Raw genomic sequence first — 23,025 nt, forward strand, 5'->3', positions numbered from 1 at the left:
GCATGTCATAGCAGAGAATCAGGCTTCACGTCAGCCACCACTGCAACAGTCCATGGTCATAAATTTAGGCCCAGCACCCAGGCAGAGGAGAGAGGTCCCGTAACAGACAATCTGGCTTCATGTCAGCAGAGAATTAGTCTGCATGTCATAGCAGAGAATCAGGCTTCATGTCAGCCACCACTGCAACAGTCCATTGGCATATATTTAGGCCTAGCACACAGGCAGAGGAGAGGTTCATTCAACTTTGGGTAGCATCGCAATATAATGGTAAAATGAAAATAAAAATAGGATTGAATGAGGAAGTGCCCTGGAGTGCAATAATATATGGTTATGGGGAGGTAGTTAATGTCTAATCTGGACAAGGGACGGACAGGTCCTGTGGGATCCATGCCTGGTTCATTTTTATGAACGTCAGCTTGTCAACATTGGCTGTAGACAGGCGGCTGCGTTTGTCTGTAATGACGCCCCCTGCCGTGCTGAATACACGTTCAGACAAAACGCTGGCTGCCGGGCAGGCCAGCACCTCCAAGGCATAAAAGGCTAGCTCTGGCCACGTGGACAATTTAGAGACCCAGAAGTTGAATGGGGCCGAACCATCAGTCAGTACGTGGAGGGGTGTGCACACGTACTGTTCCACCATGTTAGTGAAATGTTGCCTCCTGCTAACACGTTGCGTATCAGGTGGTGGTGCAGTTAGCTGTGGCGTGTTGACAAAAGTTTTCCACATCTCTGCCATGCTAACCCTGCCCTCAGAGGAGCTGGCCGTGACACAGCTGCCTTGGCGACCTCTTGCTCCTCCTCTGCCTTGGCCTTGGGCTTCCACTTGTTCCCCTGTGACATTTGGGAATGCTCTCAGTAGCGCGTCTACCAACGTGCGCTTGTACTCGCGCATCTTCCTATCACGCTCCAGTGCAGGAAGTAAGGTGGGCACATTGTCTTTGTAGCGTGGATCCAGCAGGGTGGCAACCCAGTAGTCCGCACAGGTTAAAATGTGGGCAACTCTGCTGTCGTTGCGCAGGCACTGCAGCATGTAGTCGCTCATGTGTGCCAGGCTGCCCAGGGGTAAGGACAAGCTGTCCTCTGTGGGAGGCGTATCGTCATCGTCCTGCCTTTCCCCCCAGCCACGCACCAGTGATGGACCCGAGCTGCGTTGGGTGCCACCCCGCTGTGACCATGCTTCATCCTCATCCTCCTCCACCTCCTCCTCATCCTCGTCCTCCTCGTCCTCCAGTAGTGGGCCCTGGCTGGCCACATTTGTACCTGGCCTCTGCTGTTGCAAAAAACCTCCCTCTGAGTCACTTCGAAGAGACTGGCCTGAAAGTGCTAAAAATGACCCCTCTTCCTCATCCTCCTCCTCCTCCTCCTGGGCCACCTCCTGTTCCATCATCGCCCTAAGTGTTTTCTCAAGGAGACATAGAAGTGGTATTGTAACGCTGATAACGGTGTCATCGCCACTGGCCATGTTGGTGGAGTACTCGAAACAGCGCAACAGGGCACACAGGTCTCGCATGGAGGCCCAGTCATTGGTGGTGAAGTGGTGCTGTTCTGTAGTGCGACTGACCCGTGCGTGCTGCAGCTGAAACTCCACTATGGCCTGCTGCTGCTCGCACAGTCTGTCCAGCATGTGCAAGGTGGAGTTCCACCTGGTGGGCACGTCGCATATGAGGCGGTGAGCGGGAAGGCCGAAGTTACGCTGTAGCGCAGACAGGCGAGCAGCGGCAGGATGTGAACGCCGGAAGCGCGAACAGACGGCCCGCACTTTATGCAGCAGCTCTGACATGTCGGGGTAGTTGTGAATGAACTTCTGCACCACCAAATTCAGCACATGCGCCAAGCAAGGGATGTGCGTCAAATTGGCTAGTCCCAGAGCTGCAACGAGATTTCGCCCATTATCACACACCACCAGGCCGGGCTTGAGGCTCACCGGCAGCAACCACTCGTCGGTCTGTTGTTCAATACCCCGCCACAACTCCTGTGCGGTGTGGGGCCTGTCCCCCAAACATATGAGTTTCAGAATGGCCTGCTGACGTTTACCCCGGGCTGTGCTGAAGTTGGTGGTGAAGGTGTGTGGCTGACTGGATGAGCAGGTGGAAGAAGAGGAGGAGGAAGCCGAGAAGGAGGAGGTGGCAACAGGAGGCAAAGAATGTTGCCCTGCGATCCTTGGCGGCGGCAGGACGTGCGCCAAACAGCTCTCCGCCTGGGGCCCAGCTGCCACTACATTTACCCAGTGTGCAGTTAGGGAGATATAGCGTCCCTGGCCGTGCTTACTGGTCCACGTATCTGTGGTTAGGTGGACCTTGCTACAGATGGCGTTGCGCAGTGCACACTTGATTTTATGGGATACTTGGTTGTGCAGGGAAGGCACGGCTCTCTTGGAGAAGTAGTGCCGGCTGGGAACAACATACTGTGGGACAGCAAGCGACATGAGCTGTTTGAAGCTGTCTGTGTCCACCAGCCTAAATGACAGCATTTCATAGGCCAGTAGTTTAGAAATGCTGGCATTCAGGGCCAGGGATCGAGGGTGGCTAGGTGGGAATTTACGCTTTCTATCAAATGTTTGTGAGATGGAGAGCTGAACGCTGGCGTGTGACATGGTTGAGACGCTTGGTGACGGAGGTGGTGGTGGTGGTGTTGGTGGTACATCCCCTGTTTGCTGGGCGGCAGGTGCCAACGTTCCTCCAGAGGCGGAGGAAGAGGCCGAGGCGGCAGCAGCAGAATAGGCCGAGGCGGCAGCAGCAGAAGAGGTAGCAGGGGGAGCCTGAGTGACTTCCTTGGTTTTAAGGTGTTTACTCCACTGCAGTTCATGCTTTGCATGCAGGTGCCTGGTCATGCAGGTTGTGCTCAGGTTCAGAACGTTAATGCCTCGCTTCAGGCTCTGATGGCACAGCGTGCAAACCACTCGGGTCTTGTCGTCAGCACATTGTTTGAAGAAGTGCCATGCCAGGGAACTCCTTGAAGCTGCCTTTGGGGTGCTCGGTCCCAGATGGCGGCGGTCAGTAGCAGGCGGAGTCTCTTGGCGGCGGGTGTTCTGCTTTTGCCCACTGCTCCCTCTTTTGCTACGCTGTTGGCTCGGTCTCACCACTGCCTCTTCCTCCGAACTGTGAAAGTCAGTGGCACGACCTTCATTCCATGTGGGGTCTAGGACCTCATCGTCCCCTGCATCGTCTTCCACCCAGTCTTGATCCCTGACCTCCTGTTCAGTCTGCACACTGCAGAAAGACGCAGCAGTTGGCACCTGTGTTTCGTCATCATCAGAGACATGCTGAGGTGGTATTCCCATGTCCTCATCATCAGGAAACATAAGTGGTTGTGCGTCAGTGCATTCTATGTCTTTCACCGCTGGGGAAGGGCTAGGTGGATGCCCTTGGGAAACCCTGCCAGCGGAGTCTTCAAACAGCATAAGAGACTGCTGCATAACTTGAGGCTGAGACAGTTTCCCTGGTATGCATGGGGGTGATGTGACAGACTGATGGGGTTGGTTTTCAGGCGCCATCTGTGCGCTTTCTGCAGAAGACTGGGTGGGAGATAATGTGAACGTGCTGGATCCACTGTCGGCCACCCAATTGACTAATGCCTGTACCTGCTCAGGCCTTACCATCCTTAGAACGGCATTGGGCCCCACCATATATCGCTGTAAATTCTGGCGGCTACTGGGACCTGAGGTAGTTGGTACACTAGGACGTGTGGATGTGGCAGAACGGCCACGTCCTCTCCCAGCACCAGAGGGTCCACTAACACCACCACGACCATGTCCACGTCCGCGTCCCTTACTAGATGTTTTTCTCATTGTTATGGTTCACCACAACAACAAATATATTATTTGGCCCAATGTATTGTATTCAAATTCAGCGGGATATAAATTTGAGGCCTAGTATTTAGGCGCTGGGTGACCGGTATGGATTTAGTGACAGAATTAGACTTGGAAATGCACAGAAGCGTGTGTGTGAAGTTATTCTGAATGACCCTATGTGCACCTTCAATATTATATACCCTTTTAGGGATAGATTTCAAATAGCTCTGATATAGCAGAAACCACTAAATTATGAAATTGCTAAATTGGGAATTGTACTTCAACCCAGAACAAAAAATGTGCTTTGACGGACACTAAATATCTTGCCCAGCAACAACAGTACAGCGGTGGGTAACGAGAGATTTAGAGGGATTTAAATTTGAGGCCTAGTATTTAGGCGCTGGGTGACCGGTATGGATTTAGTGACAGAATTAGACTTGGAAATGCACAGAAGCGTGTGTGTGAAGTTATTCTGAATGACCCTATGTGCACCTTCAATATTATATACCCTTTTAGGGATAGATTTCAAATAGCTCTGATATAGCAGAAACCACTAAATTATGAAATTGCTAAATTGGGAATTGTACTTCAACCCAGAACAAAAAATGTGCTTTGACGGACACTAAATATCTTGCCCAGCAACAACAGTACAGCGGTGGGTAACGAGAGATTTAGAGGGATTTAAATTTGAGGCCTAGTATTTAGGCGCTGGGTCACCGGTATGGATTTAGTGACAGAATTAGACTTGGAAATGCACAGAAGCGTGTGTGTGAAGTTATTCTGAATGACCCTATGTGCACCTTCAATATTATATACCCTTTTAGGGATAGATTTCAAATAGCTCTGATATAGCAGAAACCACTAAATTATGAAATTGCTAAATTGGGAATTGTACTTCAACCCAGAACAAAAAATGTGCTTTGACGGACACTAAATATCTTGCCCAGCAACAACAGTACAGTGGTGGGTAACGAGAGATTTAGAGGGATTTAAATTTGAGGCCTAGTATTTAGGCGCTGGGTCACCGGTATGGATTTAGTGACAGAATTAGACTTGGAAATGCACAGAAGCGTGTGTGTGAAGTTATTCTGAATGACCCTATGTGCACCTTCAATATTATATACCCTTTTAGGGATAGATTTCAAATAGCTCTGATATAGCAGAAACCACTAAATTATGAAATTGCTAAATTGGGAATTGTACTTCAACCCAGAACAAAAAATGTGCTTTGACGGACACTAAATATCTTGCCCAGCAACAACAGTACAGTGGTGGGTAACGAGAGATTTAGAGGGATTTAAATTTGAGGCCTAGTATTTAGGCGCTGGGTCACCGGTATGGATTTAGTGACAGAATTAGACTTGGAAATGCACAGAAGCGTGTGTGTGAAGTTATTCTGAATGACCCTATGTGCACCTTCAATATTATATACCCTTTTAGGGATAGATTTCAAATAGCTCTGATATAGCAGAAACCACTAAATTATGAAATTGCTAAATTGGGAATTGTACTTCAACCCAGAACAAAAAATGTGCTTTGACGGACACTAAATATCTTGCCCAGCAACAACAGTACACTGGTGGGTAACGAGAGATTTAGAGGGATTTAAATTTGAGGCCTAGTATTTAGGCGCTGGGTCACCGGTATGGATTTAGTGACAGAATTAGACTTGGAAATGCACAGAAGCGTGTGTGTGAAGTTATTCTGAATGACCCTATGTGCACCTTCAATATTATATACCCTTTTAGGGATAGATTTCAAATAGCTCTGATATAGCAGAAACCACTAAATTATGAAATTGCTAAATTGGGAATTGTACTTCAACCCAGAACAAAAAATGTGCTTTGACGGACACTAAATATCTTGCCCAGCAACAACAGTACACCGGTGGGTAACGAGAGATTTAGAGGGAATTAAATTTGAGGCCTAGTATTTAGGCGCTGGGTCACCGGTATGGATTTAGTGACAGAATTAGACTTGGAAATACACAGTAGCGGGTGTGTGTGAAGTTATTCTGAATGACCCTATGTGCACCTTCAATATTATATACCCTTTTAGGGATAGATTTCAAATAGCTCTGATATAGCAGAAACCACTAAATTATGAAATTGCTAAATTGGGAATTGTACTTCAACCCAGAACAAAAAATGTGCTTTGACGGACACTAAATATCTTGCCCAGCAACAACAGTACACCGGTGGGTAACGAGAGATTTAGAGGGAATTAAATTTGAGGCCTAGTATTTAGGCGCTGGGTCACCGGTATGGATTTAGTGACAGAATTAGACTTGGAAATACACAGTAGCGGGTGTGTGTGAAGTTATTCTGAATGACCCTATGTGCACCTTCAATATTATATACCCTTTTAGGGATAGATTTCAAATAGCTCTGATATAGCAGAAACCACTAAATTATGAAATTGCTAAATTGGGAATTGTACTTCAACCCAGAACAAAAAATGTGCTTTGACGGACACTAAATATCTTGCCCAGCAACAACAGTACACCGGTGGGTAACGAGAGATTTAGAGGGATTTAAATTTGAGGCCTAGTATTTAGGCGCTGGGTCACCGGTATGGATTTAGTGACAGAATTAGACTTGGAAATGCACAGAAGCGTGTGTGTGAAGTTATTCTGAATGACCCTATGTGCACCTTCAATATTATATACCCTTTTAGGGATAGATTTCAAATAGCTCTGATATAGCAGAAACCACTAAATTATGAAATTGCTAAATTGGGAATTGTACTTCAACCCAGAACAAAAAATGTGCTTTGACGGACACTAAATATCTTGCCCAGCAACAACAGTACACCGGTGGGTAACGAGAGATTTAGAGGGATTTAAATTTGAGGCCTAGTATTTAGGCGCTGGGTCACCGGTATGGATTTAGTGACAGAATTAGACTTGGAAATGCACAGAAGCGTGTGTGTGAAGTTATTCTGAATGACCCTATGTGCACCTTCAATATTATATACCCTTTTAGGGATAGATTTCAAATAGCTCTGATATAGCAGAAACCACTAAATTATGAAATTGCTAAATTGGGAATTGTACTTCAACCCAGAACAAAAAATGTGCTTTGACGGACACTAAATATCTTGCCCAGCAACAACAGTACAGCGGTGGGTAACGAGAGATTTAGAGGGAATTAAATTTGAGGCCTAGTATTTAGGCGCTGGGTCACCGGTATGGATTTAGTGACAGAATTAGACTTGGAAATACACAGTAGCGGGTGTGTGTGAAGTTACTCTGAATGACCCTATGTGCACCTTCAATATTATATACCCTTTTTGGGATAGATTTCAAAGAGCTCTGATATAGCAGGAACCACTAAATTATGAAATTGCTAAATTGAGAATTGTATTTCAACCCAGAACAAGAAATGTGCTTGAACGGACACTAAATAACTCGCCCAGCTACAGCACTAGGGACAGATTTAGCTGGATATAAATTTGAGGCCTAGTATTTAGGCGCTGGGTGACTGGTATGGATTTAGTGACAGAATTAGACTGGGATATGGCCAAAAAATGAACAGACTATTGCTGGTTAAATGCACTTGGTGTGACAGCTTCACCCTGATGTAGGCTTTAGCCAAAAAACAACCACACCATTGAGGGTTAAATGCACTTGGTGACAGGCGCAGCTTGCCCCTGATTTTGTATATGGCCAAAAAATGAACAGACTATTGCTGGTTAAATGCACTTGGTGTGACAGCTTCACCCTGATGTAGGCTTTAGCCAAAAAACAACCACACCATTGAGGGTTAAATGCACTTGGTGACAGGCGCAGCTTGCCCCTGATTTTGTATATGGCCAAAAAATGAACAGACTATTGCTGGTTAAATGCACTTGGTGTGACAGCTTCACCCTGATGTAGGCTTTAGCCAAAAAACAACCACACCATTGAGGGTTAAATGCACTTGGTGACAGGCGCAGCTTGCCCCTGATTTTGTATATGGCCAAAAAATGAACAGACTATTGCTGGTTAAATGCACTTGGTGTGACAGCTTCACCCTGATGTAGGCTTTAGCCAAAAAACAACCACACCATTGAGGGTTAAATGCACTTGGTCGCAGCTTGTGCTGGCGCACCACAAGACACAAAATGGCCGCCGATCACCCCAGAAAAATGAGACTGACAAACGGTCTGTGCAGCCTAAAAACAGTGAGCAATTGAGGATCAGCAGCTCAATGATCCACAGCTGCAGATCGATCAGTTAATCAAGTCCTTTGGAGGAGTTAATCTGCCTAATCTCGCCCTACTGTCGCAGCCGCAACCTCTCCCTACGCTAATCAGAGCAGAGTGACGGGCGGCGCTATGTGACTCCAGCTTAAATAGAGGCTGGGTCACATGGTGCTCTGGCCAATCACAGCCATGCCAATAGTAGGCATGGCTGTGATGGCCTCTTGGGGCAAGTAGTATGACGCTTGTTGATTGGCTGCTTTGCAGCCTTTCAAAAAGCGCCAAGAAAGCGTCACAAAAGCGCGAAGAAAGCGACGAACACCGAACCCGAACCCGGACTTTTACGAAAATGTCCGGGTTCGGGTCCGTGTCACGGACACCCCAAAATTCGGTACGAACCCGAACTATACAGTTCGAGTTCGCTCATCCCTACTCCTGAACTCTGCCTAGTGGTGGCTGCAGGCAGACAGAATTGTATCATTTACTTCTAGGCAGAGGATTCAGAGCTCTGTTTTGAAAAAAACATATCTCTAACCGATGTAAAGAAATATAAAATGTATCAGCACAGGATATTGAACCTAAAGCAAACAAGGTGTTACAAAAGTAGAGCTTCAGTTTAAAGTCCCAGCACCCCTCTATTCGGGCAGGAACTAATCAGGAGTACCCCAAATAGTTCTTGAATACAGTGCTAGATATGTGATGGATACACAAACAAAACACCATAAAATAGAATGAGAGAGAGCCATGGACAAAGATGTGGAGTCATGTACCTCCCGGGGTCTATAGAAAGCTGGGTGAGATGGCAGCCAGCTATATCGCTGTTCATCTCCCTGTTCTACAAATTCAGTCTTAGAGATGCAGTGAATTGTCTACCAGTTGGGGTCTGACTACCCCTAATTTGAGCAGTAATGGCAGTCAGCATCCTTGACCTGATCTTGGAGCCCAGGATTCCTCAGACACCTTCAATCCTCCGAGACACTTGGCCGCAAAGATACAGATGACATTTTATAACTTTTCTGCCCGTAGTCCCCTGCGCTTTCATTTGTCTCGGGAATAGTCCCGCTCGGGTCGGTGATTACATTCTGTTATCTGCAGGTTCTGCAGGAGCTGTAATATCATCGGATCCATCATCGTGACTGGACTGGTTAACGTCTCGCTTATCGGTTTCCTTAAATCTTAATAGGAACAGAGCAGAAAACCCTAGTGACAGCTGGAGATTGTCCCGTTCCCTCCAGGCTTTGCTTACAGCTCAGAGAAATGTTCCCTGAAGGCAACAGATCGGGATATATTACAGGAGCTTCGCCTTATTAAAGGATGTCTACTAGCTGCATTGCTAGCAGTGGGCACTTGGGGAGATAACAAGCCCCCCAGGTGATTTGCTGGGTGTTCTCGGAGAGATGGGAAGGGACTTTTTCCCCTTTTGCTATTCAGGATACATGCATGCTTGGCCGAGCCAAAAGTGCATGTGTATGGATTGGTTGGGAGTGATTGCTATCGGCTATATTATGTGTGACTGCTTTAGTCAGGAACCCAGATTTCTTCAGAGTCATCTGGCACCCTTACATTTCCATTCCATTGATTTTAATGTTCAGCATGTAACGCTTAATTTCCCCTGTGGTGGCGCTGCAGGGAAACTGAACACTTCCTGTTGGATTCTTCCACAGGTTACAGTAGATTGCTGAGAGTGCCAGATTGGTGGGGGTACTCACCTTTTTGTCTAAAAGGGATTGTCCAAAAATGGGCACAAACATTTGAGGACAGTGGCCCCTGTTAAGGTTAGTTCATTAAAACCTAAGATTTTAGGTACAAATATTTTCTTAAATAGGCCTCCTTACCTGCTCACAGAAGCCACATGGATCTTCAGCGGACACAAACAACAAGACCATCTTCCAGTCATTGTCGAAAGACACTGTCTAAGGAGCAGAAAGAGTTAATTTTGGGACCCTTACAGATTTTTTTTTTTTAAATAAAACACCTTGCAGCAGGGGTCATAATACAAATCCTAGAGGTCAACGTTTCTAAAAGGTGACAATTCCATTGACTGGAACATTAGAAATATGTATTTTTGTGCCATCACCAGGTATTATCTTAAAGGGACAGTTTGAAAGTAGAAAAAAGTGTTGCTTATATTTCCACTGGATGGGACTGACATTGCCAGTGGACAAAGGTGGCACTGGTTCTGGGGAGGTCTAATCTCCAGATATTCATAAACAGGGAGGCTACAATAACAGTGTTGGAACATTACAATTCTTTTGCTTCCACAAAGAGTCCCACTAGCCGAAAAACTAAAGAAAATACATACAGCTGGGGGGTGGAACAGTGACACCTTCAGTATTTGCACTTGGGTCACACCACCAGACCTATATGGGTCTGTAATCTTTATTGTATGAAGTTTAACTGGTTTGTGAAAAAGTGAAAGAAAAGAAGAGGAATGGAAAGGATGACCCGATCAAGAAAAGCAAAAGATATATATAAAAATGTAATATAGACGGAGATGATGATGACCCTGATAATAAGGATTTTTATATTGTTTTACTGCTGGCATATGATGTGTGAGGGAATGGAAAGAGGAGTAGAAGAAAGAGGCAGAATGGACAAGAGAGTGGAGAAGGTGAAGAAAGAAAACCAAAGAGACAGTAGAATAAGAAGAAGGAAAAAATGAAGAAGAATGAGAAGAGGAGGCAAAGATGATGAAGAATGGGAAGAGGAGGCAAAGATGATGAAGAATGGGAAGAAGAGGTAACGATGAAGAAGGATAGAAAGAGGAGGCAAAGATGATTGAAGAAGAATAGGAAGAGGAGGCAAAGATGAAGAAGAATGGGAAGAAGAGGTAACAATGAAGAAGGATAGAAAGAGGAGGCAAAGATGATTGAAGAAGAATAGGAAGAGGAGGCAAAGATGAAGAAGAATGGGAAGAGGAGGCAAAGATGAAGAAGAATAGGAAGAGGAGGCAAAGATGAAGAAGAATGAGAAGAGGAGGCAAAGATGAAGAAGAATGAGAAGAGGAGGCAAAGATGATGAAGAATGGGAAGAGGAGGCAAAGATGATGAAGAATGGGAAGAGGAGGCAAAGATGAAGAAGAATGGGAAGAGGAGGCAAAGATGAAGAAGAATGGGAAGAAGAGGCAAAGATGAAGAAGAATGGGAAGAAGAGGTAACTATGAAGAAGGATAGAAAGAGGAAGCAAAGATGATTGAAGAAGAATAGGAAGAGGAGGCAACGATGAAGAAGAATGGGAAGAGGAGGCAAAGATGAAGAAGAATAGGAAGAGGAGGCAAAGATGAAGAAGAATGAGAAGAGGAGGCAAAGATGATGAAGAATGGGAAGAGGAGGCAAAGATGATGAAGAATGGGAAGAGGAGGCAAAGATGAAGAAGAATGGGAAGAGGAGGCAAAGATGAAGAAGAATGGGAAGAAGAGGCAAAGATGAAGAAGAATGGGAAGAGGAGGCAAAGATGAAGAAGAATGGGAAGAAGAGGCAAAGATGAAGAAGAATGGGAAGAGGAGGCAAAGATGAAGAAGAATGGGAAGAAGAGGCAAAGATGAAGAAGAATGGGAAGAAGAGGTAACGATGAAGAAGGATAGAAAGAGGAAGCAAAGATGAAGAAGAATGGGAAGAGGAGGTGAAGAAGAATGGGAAGAGGAGGTGAAGAAGAATGGGAAGAGGAGGTGAAGAAGAAGAAGATGGAGAAGGAAAAAAAGAAGAAAAAAAGTAAAAACTGAACAGAAAGTAGAAGAAGGAGAGGGAAAAAATGTGAAGAGGAAGAAGAATGGGAAGAGAAGATAAAGAAAAAGAGGGAAGAGAAGAAGGAAACAAGTAAAAACCAGAGATGGCAGAATACGAGGGAGTGATAAGGAAGACAAAGAAAACAAATGCAAAGGAGAAGTAAAAGAAAAAAAGGAAGAGATGTGTAAAAAAACAAAAGAGAATGAAGACAGAAAAAAAGATAGGAAAGCAACATTAAATGAACAAGGAGAAAGAGAAAAATAAAAATGAGAAGGTAGAATAAAGAGAGAAAAAACATGAACAAGAAGAAGAAAGGCAACAAGGAAGAAAACAACCATGTACCAGGACAAGGAGAAGAAGAAGAAAAGACAGTAGGGTGAAAAGAAGGATAAGATAAATAGGAATAAAAGTGAAAGACGAGAAGGCAAAGAAGAAGGAAGATGAAGAAGGAGCAGACATTTTAAGGGAGAGGGAAAGAAAGATGATGAATAAGAATGGTGATGATGGAGTGGAGGTTCATTAGGGAGTGATAACATGGGCAGTGTGTGATCATTAATTCTTGAGTTTTCATTTTCCAGGCGGAGTTGTTCTTTAGTCTTTTATTCAGTGTTCTTACACCAGAGTGAAATCTCTTGGACTTACTGCACTTTGCTTGAGACTTTCCACCAGATTCTTGGCTTCATCCAGAAGGTTTCTATAACATAGACAGTAATGTATGCTTTAGGTAAGTAGGAAGTCCCCGGATAATAGTATTATTATATCTCCTGACTACTTACCCCTGAGGGACCGGGGAAGTATTAGATTTTAAGTAATGCAACTTTTGTCCAACAACTATAAAAGAGAAATATAACGTGGATATGGTAAAATGTATACATTATAATAATAAATCTAGCTCTATCACCATAGGTTTTATATGTGTAGTGCTACAGAGATAATGGACAAGTCACACTGTTGTCACTAATGATCTGCTCTACTCGGCAGGCATGTGAATTACACAGACAGCCCGCTGGTTTAAATGAGAACCGTGTAATGCTGATTCTCCCCTGCGGGGGCAGTGCAGGATGAGTGAACGCTTTCTCTCCAGAGATTAGATTACTAGGGATCCCTGTAACAGGACACCCTGTGATCAGATTGTTTTTTAGAAACCCTTTCAACAAAAACAGATTGTACAACCCCTGCAAGTGTCCTGTGGAGTTATGACGTGTCACCTCATAATAACCCACCATCTGATAACTAATATCAGTGTGTAAAGTCTCCGTGATATCATCCTTTCGTTGTGAAATGCAACAGATAAGATAAGCTATAGCGATAACTAGATACAATGTACTCCTATTGCCGGCCATACACAGAAGGAGGTCTCGCCAACGCGGAACGATGTGGAAACTCTGATGAGCTTATAAAGGGTGTCCTTAAAGGGAATGTCCACCTTCTAACATCAGGTTGTTTTTTAGGTTCAACATTTGATACTGATCAATTCCATAATACATCTTTATATTTTTATACAGATATCCTGCATAGAGATATATAATAATATTCTGTCTGCTTTCAGTCACCACTAGAGGGAGCTCATGAGCTGTAAAATGTACATACAGCTTCTGAGCTCCCTCTAGTGGTGGCTGCTGGCAGACAGAATTATATGCTCTGTCAGAATTTTTTTTATCAACAATACATTAAGAAATAATTTGCACATAATTTTGGACAAAAAGGGAGAGGACCTTCAATTTAAAGCACGTATCTGGTCTCTTCTTTACTAAGGCTCATTTCCCTCAATATATATGGCATTTATCTGATAATCATGTATTTTTAGGGTAGTGCCTACACAAAGCAATAAATAAGAACAGGCAAAGCTGTAGTATAAAGCAGTAGGGAGAGAAAGACTACATGCTACAGCTAAGGGCTAGCTACAGTGGATTAAGTAGGTAAGGGCTATCTGATTCCAGGACGAGAGGCTGGTGTCTGTACTGAGGACATAGATGATTTTCTAGACTGATGCATTGTAACAAAAAAGAGTTTAAACCCCTAAATGCAAAAGAAAGAATACATCCATCCACTGACAGTAAGCAGAGATGTTCAAACTGGTGAAGAATTGAAACGCAAGTTAAAATGTTGCAGAAAGTTTCAATATACACCAGACAACTGACATACATACACTGATAAATCTGCATCCTTTCACACGGTATATTATAAAACTGTTTGCCACCACTAGAGGGAGCTAAGTACATCGTAATTTATACAGATACCATAGATATCAATGGAAGCTGTAAATATATATATATTTTTGCATTGAACTAAATCTATGTTAAGCACAGGAGAAGTTCAGTGCTGGGCCTCCATGGCAGGTACACCACTGGTGACACTATGAATTAGGGGCCTTAACGCCGGCATCTATGTAATATATATAAGACCCCCAAACCCTGGGATGCATGCAGTGATGGCACTTACACAATTCTGTGAACTGGCTGGCTCTCTGGAGCGTCTCTTCCAAGCTGCTAGTAAACACAATGGTAATAAGGAAAGAAATGAGTTGGCTGCGTGCCCGCCGGTCATGACATCATCTGATAACGGTCGTGATTTGGCTATTTTGTTATCACGATCACATGTGATAAGATAAATCGGACGCACGTGAACTCACCTTGTGACGAGATCCGCGCTGTGATCAGATTTCTGTGAAGTACAGACGATTATAAAATTATTACTGTGATAATGAAGGGAAACGCATTCATTAATACAGTCTACACCAGGGGCGCACAACCTTTTTTGGTCCGAGGGCCGCGTTTTGATCTTTGAAAAAATTTAAATACCGGATCCGTTATTCCAGATGATACCGGATCCAGTATATCACCGGAAAAAAAAGCTAGCCGTTTGTATACGGCTTGCCGGAACTGCGTGCCGGATTCTAACAACGCTAGTGTGAAAGTACCCTGAGTATGAATCTCCTGATTCAGGGGCCATGCTGCAGGAACTTGTTGAAAAATCATTTTTAAAGGAAAAACCCAGATAAGTGGCGACATTTCCTTCCATCCTGCCTCCTATTCATAAATCAGCGCTTTCCTTCACTGCAGAGGATGGCGTTCATTGGTTATTACCACCTCCTGCCCCCAGTCACAGGCGCCATGTAATAACCAGTAAGCTCTTAGTGGGGAAAGCGCTTATTGGTTAACACTTTAATAACCAGGCCTGAACAGACACTTTTTTTTGTGATTTAGCGCACGTGGTGGTTCAAACGTTTGTAACTTTTTTATGTTTTTTTACATTTTTTTACATGACACATAAGGCCTTATCATTTATTTTTTTGTTTTATTTTGAGGAAAAACTGTACAAAACATTTTTCAAAATGTATTGTATTTTTTCAAACTATAGCTCCTTATTCTTTAAATATGCAAACGGACACCAAAATTAAATCATTATAATTAGTTCCCTATTTTGTGTCAGTCGTTATGTTACATAATATGTATGGTTTCATGTGAATGGGGCGATAATGGTGACGGTTTTGGTTGGGGTGGGTGCTTTTTCTTTTATGTATTTTATTATTTTTAATATATTTCTGCTACAAAATATATCCCCCAAGAGGTAATAAAAAGACCTTTGGGGGACACTGACACTTTTTATACATTTTTCACTTTTTCCTTTTAATTTTTTTATTTTATTTGTATTTTATTACAATTTTATTGTATTATTTTTTTTAATATATTTTTGCCACATAATATGTACCCCAAGAGGTCATAAAAAACACTGTTGGGGGACAATGAACACTATATTATTATTTTGCACTTTATTTTATTTGTATTTTATTATTTTAAAAAAATAATAATAATTTAAAAAAAAATGTATATATATTTTTGTAATACAAAATGTCCCTCAATGGATCATAAAAAGCCTGTTGGGGGACAGTGAACACTCTTATATTTTGCCATTTTTTTATTTTATTTGTATTTTATTTTTTTGCCACATCTTTTATTTCTTTTTTTCTTTCATTTGTGTTTTAATATATTTTATGTTTTTATTTTATTTCTTAATTTTTTTTATTATTTTTTTTAACTTATTTTTTTTTAAATATATTTCTTTTCCACATAATTTGTCCCCAAAGGAGCCCCAGTTACAGGGGAAATCAGCCTGCTGTGGGGGATGAGCAGGGTCTCCTGACCCTGCAGCTCTGCACTCCTCTGCCCCCAAGCCGGGTCCACCCTGCATAGCGCGACGCTCACCTATCTAAAGAGAAGGCAGAAGCGCTGATGCACTGCTTCTGCCTTCTCCTCGGCTCCCCCGCTGTCACTGACTGCCAGGAACAGACCTGCTCCTGCAACAGTGCGTGGGCAGGAGCTGTAATGCTTTGTAGTGCAGCGCTCATGGCAGAAACACAGCTGATCACGCGATCATCTGTGTTTCTGTCCAGGAGGACGGGGGCCGCAAATTTTGGCTATGGGGGCCACATGCGGGTTGTGCACCCCTGATCTACACAGAGGTCACCATGGTACAAGCTATAGGCTGATCTAGGGTCCTTAAAGAGGTCCTTCACTGTGGACAATCTCTAATTGTTAGAGGGACTCTTGATAAAAAGATGATCACAAAGTGTCCCCTTGCTGGGACCTCCAGCGATCAGCTGTGATCTGTGGGGAAACCTGGTAGTAACTGTTTGATTTCCCTGCAGCGCCACCACAGGGAAAATAAAGTATTACACTGTATCCATTCACATCAATGGATTATGTGTGTAATACAGGACAGGATAGGTCCTCCACAGAGAGAGACACTTGGTAGCTGATCTCCTCTCTGGCCAAGAGAACACAAGACTCCTCTTTTAACCTAGAATTCCCTATTAGGGTGTATGATAATGGGTTTTCTATACTGGATGGGATGACATAGGTGTACTCCACAGATCAAAATAAGTCCTATGTTCCTGCTCTAAGATGGATCAACGTTGAAAGTAGAAAACTAATTCAGCGTGGTCACTCATGAGGCCGTTTATCTTGACTCGGTCACCTCCATGTTTGTGTCTCTCTTCCTGTCCATGCCACTATCTTATCCATGACATTTTTAGATTAAAGCCTAACTCAAGTCAGAGACCAAATATTTGTGTTTCACCACAGTTAATCCCAATATCCTCCCTCAATGTTACACCCATTGACGCTGGGGGAGCTGAGATATGAACGTTTTCTTTTTATGGGTACTTACACATTACAAAAAAAAAGCAATTGGCGCCCTGTAGGATGAAGAATAAATTTTTTACTTTCTACCCTGATTTGACGCGGCAGGAGAAGTGATATTGGGGTTCTTTGCAGTCACAGTATGAGTGGAGCCAGCTACTATTTTATGAACCCTGTTTTTCCATATTTACAAATACAGACTTTTTACTCACAATTTTTAATCTCCGAAGGGTGGAAACCACTTTAATATCTGAAGGCATTAACGTGTGAGCTGCAATACAGAGAAGAACATCAGATGTATGGACAAGAATCAGAGGTTTTGACTTATGGACACATTTGCACTCATTTTTTATTGTTCATGTGATTTCTAAATACAAAATTTCCTACCGTTTTGCTTCTGCAGAGTGTAAGTCCTACACCTGGTGCTGGTGAATCTGACAGAAAACTATCAGAGCTCTGCTTCTGTTTCTGAGGACTCTCCCTGCAGTCCCCACAGCCTACTTTCAGTGTTAGAGATAACAGCAGGAGGTTGTACATGGCAGATCAGAGAGTGGAGAAGAGGGAAAGAAACCAAGGAAGGCAGCTCACACTGGGCAGTCTGCAGGGGGAAGGCAGCAGTATCATGGACACACAAATCCAGAAGGTATTACTGGAAGGGACATGTCCACATGAGAGAAGTCTGAAACTAGGAGCAAGTTACAAACTAAATATTGAGGGTCTGAAAATGAATTAAGGAATGAAGTGTAACCTGATCTGTGTGATCGGTGAGAAGTGTAACCTGATCTGTGTGATCGGTGAGAAGTGTAACCTGATCTGTGTGATCGGTGAGAAGTGTAACCTGATCTGTGTGATCGGTGAGAAGTGTAACCTGATCTGTGTGATCGGTGAGAAGTGTAACCTGATCTGTGTGATCGGTGAAAAGTGTAACCTGATCTGTGTGATAGGTGAAAAGTGTAACCTGATCTGTGTGATCGGTGAGAAGTGTAACCTGATCTGTGTGATCGGTGAGAAGTGTAACCTGATCTGTGTGATCGGTGAGAAGTGTAACCTGATCTGTGTGATCGGTGAAAAGTGTAACCTGATCTGTGTGATCGGTGAAAAGTGTAACCTGATCTGTGTGATCGGTGAAAAGTGTAACCTGATCTGTGTGATAGGTGAAAAGTGTAACCTGATCTGTGTGATCGGTGAGAAGTGTAACCTGATCTGTGTGATCGGTGAGAAGTGTAACCTGATCTGTGTGATCGGTGAGAAGTGTAACCCGATCTGTGTGATCGGTGAAAAGTGTAACCTGATCTGTGTGATCGGTGAGAAGTGTAACCTGATCTGTGTGATCGGTGAGAAGTGTAACCTGATCTGTGTGATCGGTGAGAAGTTTAACCTGATCTGTGTGATCGGTGAGAAGTGTAACCTGATCTGTGTGATCGGTGAGAAGTGTAACCTGATCTGTGTGATCGGTGAAAAGTGTAACCTGATCTGTGTGATCGGTGAGAAGTGTAACCTGATCTGTGTGATCGGTGAGAAGTGTAACCTGATCTGTGTGATCGGTGAGAAGTTTAACCTGATCTGTGTGATCGGTGAGAAGTGTAACCTGATCTGTGTGATCGGTGAGAAGTGTAACCTGATCTGTGTGATCGGTGAGAAGTTTAACCTGATCTGTGTGATCGGTGAGAAGTGTAACCTGATCTGTGTGATCGGTGAGAAGTTTAACCTGATCTGTGTGATCGGTGAGAAGTGTAACCTGATCTGTGTGATCGGTGAGAAGTGTAACCTGATCTGTGTGATCGGTGAGAAGTTTAACCTGATCTGTGTGATCGGTGAGAAGTGTAACCTGATCTGTGTGATCGGTGAGAAGTTTAACCTGATCTGTGTGATAGGTGAAAAGTGTAACCTGATCTGTGTGATCGGTGAGAAGTGTAACCCGATCTGTGTGATCGGTGAGAAGTGTAACCTGATCTGTGTGATCGGTGAGAAGTTTAACCTGATCTGTGTGATCGGTGAGAAGTGTAACCTGATCTGTGTGATAGGTGAAAAGTGTAACCCGATCTGTGTGATCGGTGAGAAGTGTAACCTGATCTGTGTGATCGGTGAGAAGTTTAACCTGATCTGTGTGATCGGTGAGAAGTGTAACCTGATCTGTGTGATCGGTGAGAAGTTTAACCTGATCTGTGTGATAGGTGAAAAGTGTAACCTGATCTGTGTGATCGGTGAGAAGTGTAACCTGATCTGTGTGATAGGTGAAAAGTGTAACCTGATCTGTGTGATAGGTGAAAAGTGTAACCTGATCTGTGTGATAGGTGAAAAGTGTAACCTGATCTGAGTGATAGGTGAAAAGTGTAACCTGATCTGTGTGATCGGTGAGAAGTGTAACCTGATCTGTGTGATAGGTGAAAAGTGTAACCTGATCTGTGTGATAGGTGAAAAGTGTAACCTGATCTGTGTGATAGGTGAAAAGTGTAACCTGATCTGAGTGATAGGTGAAAAGTGTAACCTGATCTGTGTGATCGGTGAGAAGTGTAACCTGATCTGTGTGATAGGTGAGAAGTTTAACCTGATCTGTGTGATAGGTGAAAAGTGTAACCTGATCTGTGTGATCGGTGAGAAGTGTAACCCGATCTGTGTGATCGGTGAGAAGTGTAACCTGATCTGTGTGATCGGTGAGAAGTGTAACCTGATCTGTGTGATCGGTGAGAAGTTTAACACTCTGGTATTGGATCTCCGATCAGAGAGGTGCGAGGTGCGCTCACCTGATGTGGGCTCCAGGGCAGATCTCCTGCTCGTATTAATGTCACATGGGAACAGGAATCTCTGTGGATGATAAGAAGAGTTTAATGAACCTGAAGTAACAGGAGAACATACGAGCCGTGCCGCTCCGACACTCACCGACCCCCAGCGCAAATCAATACCTATAGTAACCTTGTACTTAAACCAATATGTCTTATCACAGTGCTACTATAATGAATGGCCGAAGATCTAAGAGTTACTTAAGGCCATGGGTCTCTAAGACAGTATCACACATGAGAGGCTTAGATACATGCGAGCAACAGACAGTATCACATCTGAGAGGCTTAGATACATGGAAGCAACAGACAGTATCACACATGAGAGGCTTAAATACATGGGATCAGAAGACAGTACCACACAAAAGAGGCTTGGATACATGAGAGCAGCATACGGTATCACGCGTGAGAGGCTTAGATACATGGGATCAGCAGACAGTATCACACAAAGGCTTAGATACAGGGGATCAGCAGACAGTATCACACACAAAAGGCTTAGATACATGGGATCACAGACTGTATCACACATGAGAGGCTTAGATACATGGGATCAGCAGAACCGTCACACATGGGAGGCTTAGATACATGAGAGCAGCATACGGTATCACACGTGAGAGGCTTAGATACATGGGATCAGCAGACAGTATCACACACAAAAGGCTTAGATACATGGGAGCATCAGACAGTATCATACATGAGAGGCTTAGATACATGGGATCAGCAGACTGTATCACACAAGATAGGATTAGATTCAGGTATTCAGCACAGTGTCACACATGATAGGCTTAGATACACTGGCTCAGGAGAGACAGTATCACACATGATAGGCTTAGATACACATATCAGCAGCACACAGTATCATCTATTTCTGAATGCTCACACGCCATCTTTCTTACCGGGGTTTTTGTCACTTCTTTGACACTCACTGCATTCCACTCAGGATTTCCTAAAATTAGGAGAAACTGGTTACCTACATGTACGTTGTCTAAGGTCCGTGGTCAGTATAGAGCAGAATATATCGGAATATTACCACCAAGTACCAGAGGATCCTGCAGTGGGTCCAGACTCTCACACTATAATGTTACCCCCTAAGGCCTCATGGACACGACCTTATGTATTTTGTGGTCTGCAAAACGTAGAACCTCAAAACACGGAGGACGCCTGTATTGCATCCGTTTTTTTTTTTTGCAGATCCATTGACTTCAATGGGTCCATGGACTGCATTTTGCAGCCAAGAATAGGACAGGACATGTTCTGTGTGTGCTTTACAAATCCGTATGTCCGTTCCACAAAAATATACTGCAAAAAGAGGACCACGGACCCATTTCAGTCAATGGGTCCACAAAAAACCCGGATGCAACTCGGATGTCATCTGTATTTTGCACATCCACATTGTCTGCATAAGGCGTAATGTAACAGAGCCCCAGAGGTCCAGCAGAATCTGGGGAATCATTCGCTCTGGTTGGCCCATTAACCCCAGTTCAACATTTCTTCCTGATGCTGGATTCTCTGAATCAACAGTTCTCCAATTTTCCAATATGCCTTCTGTATCAATTTGTCAAACTTTTTAAGATCTCCGCTTGCTGTCATTCAGTAGGAGAAATGGACACACGGCTGCCTGGCTCGTCACAAGACACAACACCAATGACTGGACTGTAATGAGCCGTGCTCCTGTTTGGTCACATGATGTGGTTTCTACTGAATGACAGCAAGCAGAGATCTTTAAATCCATGAGGAATTGATGTAGAAAACTATAGAACTATTCATTATACAAAGAATAATCTTAATTTGCTGAGACTGGAATAGATCCCAGTGAAGGCTCAAAACATAAAGGTAGGCCTAGGGGGCAATTGTCTCTTTTCTACATTTTTTTTTGTTTTGTCATGAGACAGAAGCTCGCCATAAAGGGTTAAACTACAAGCCACTTCTAGCACTTTATGTGCCTGATGTCCAACTGAAAAGGACTGTGGGTGAAGCTCAGCCTTAGGCCTCATGCACACGACCGTTGTGTGCATCCGCGGCCGTTGTTCCGTTTTCCGTTTTTTTTCCGCGGACCCATTGACTTTCAATGGGTCCGTGGAGAAATTGGAAAATGCACCGTTTGGCATCCGCGTCCGTGATCCGTGTTTCCAGGCCGTGAAAAAAATATGACCTGTCCTATTTTTTTCACGGCCATCGGTTCACTGACCCATTCAAGTCAATGGGTCCGTGAAAAATCACGGATGCACACAAGATTGTCATCCGTGTCCGTGTCCGTTTTTTCCTATCATTTCAAAGGCAAACTTGACTTAGATTTTTTTTTTTCATTTTTCATGTCCGTGGATCCTCCAAAAATCAAGGAAGATCCACGGAAGAAAAAACGGACACGGATCACGGAACAACGGAAACCGTTTTTGTGGACCGCAAAAAAAAAAACGTTCGTGTGCATGAGGCCTTAGTGTCTCCTGGCTAATCAGTGTAGACCTTCCGATTGGGGGCTCTATAGTGGGGTCTCCTAAAACCCACCGATTTTAACCAGTCCGCCTCTCATGTGCCCGTATTTCCAATGTACGCTGCGATCTGATTGGTTTGTTATGGGCGGCCATAGTCTTTTTGTCTTGCTAGGGTTAATCTAGGTGATCTGAATCCCATTCATCTTTTTTCTCTTTCTTTTGCTGCTCAATGAAACCTTAATGAGAGGCGTGGGCGGTGACACGGGTGATGAAAGAGTTAATAAACGCACCCTCCGCTATCATTTCCTGGTCACCCTGTAATCTGCTGGAAGGAGCCCAACAAACCGGCAGGAACATGGCAAAAATATGCTGTGTCGTGTCATTTCCAGAGAGGTGCAGAGCCAGCAGTCCCAACCAAGGACCCACAATCCACCCCATTGTAAGAAGGGTGGGCCATAGTGTAAGTGTACAATAATGCAACGCTTCCGATCCAGCAGAACCCCCACTGCACCAGAATGCAGCTCTGAAAAGTCCTGCCTATTTCTGACATTGTCTATCAGTCCCATGCCATTTTCAACATCGCTGCTTGCTGTCATTAAACGGGAACATTCTTCTTTACACCCAAAGCCCCTCTTGACCTACTAATTCAATCCTCTATGAGATAAACAGACTGATACATTGCAGCAAGCTATCATGAGAACGATTTGTGCCCCTGACCTGTTTTTGGATTGTCTAGACTGGATGCAAGTTTAACAAATGAGAAGCATTTGCTATTTACAGCCTCTGGATGCAAACAAGAATGTTCCCGCCAACTGACAGCAAGCAGAGATCTTGAAATTGGTGAAGGATGACAGCACAACATCTACTGGAAAGTTGTAAAACTCCATTGATACTAAATTGATGTTTAATTGACCTAAAACCAGAAAGTCCGTCTTAACACCTGGACCTTAGGGCATGATATGGCTATAACGTTTCTCC

At 43.9% G+C, this 23,025-nt stretch overlaps 1 protein-coding gene across 1 annotated transcript in view; it reads right to left on the reverse strand.

The window, feature by feature from the left end:
* PLB1 (phospholipase B1) overlaps positions 1–17,098 on the reverse strand; it is a 112,710-nt gene extending 95,612 nt beyond the window's left edge. Inside the window, exons 1-6 of the mRNA XM_044291323.1 lie at positions 17,051–17,098; positions 14,330–14,361; positions 14,140–14,186; positions 12,474–12,528; positions 12,340–12,391; positions 9,808–9,885 (exon numbers count right to left, since the gene is read on the reverse strand). Of these exons, the coding sequence (XP_044147258.1) occupies positions 9,808–9,885; positions 12,340–12,391; positions 12,474–12,528; positions 14,140–14,186; positions 14,330–14,361; positions 17,051–17,098 (312 nt within the window). The remainder of the gene's footprint in view (positions 1–9,807; positions 9,886–12,339; positions 12,392–12,473; positions 12,529–14,139; positions 14,187–14,329; positions 14,362–17,050) is intronic.
* Positions 17,099–23,025: the final 5,927 nt, after the last annotated feature.

This window comes from Bufo gargarizans, chromosome 4 (assembly GCF_014858855.1).
Source record: "Bufo gargarizans isolate SCDJY-AF-19 chromosome 4, ASM1485885v1, whole genome shotgun sequence".
In the NCBI taxonomy this organism is placed as follows: domain Eukaryota; kingdom Metazoa; phylum Chordata; class Amphibia; order Anura; family Bufonidae; genus Bufo; species Bufo gargarizans.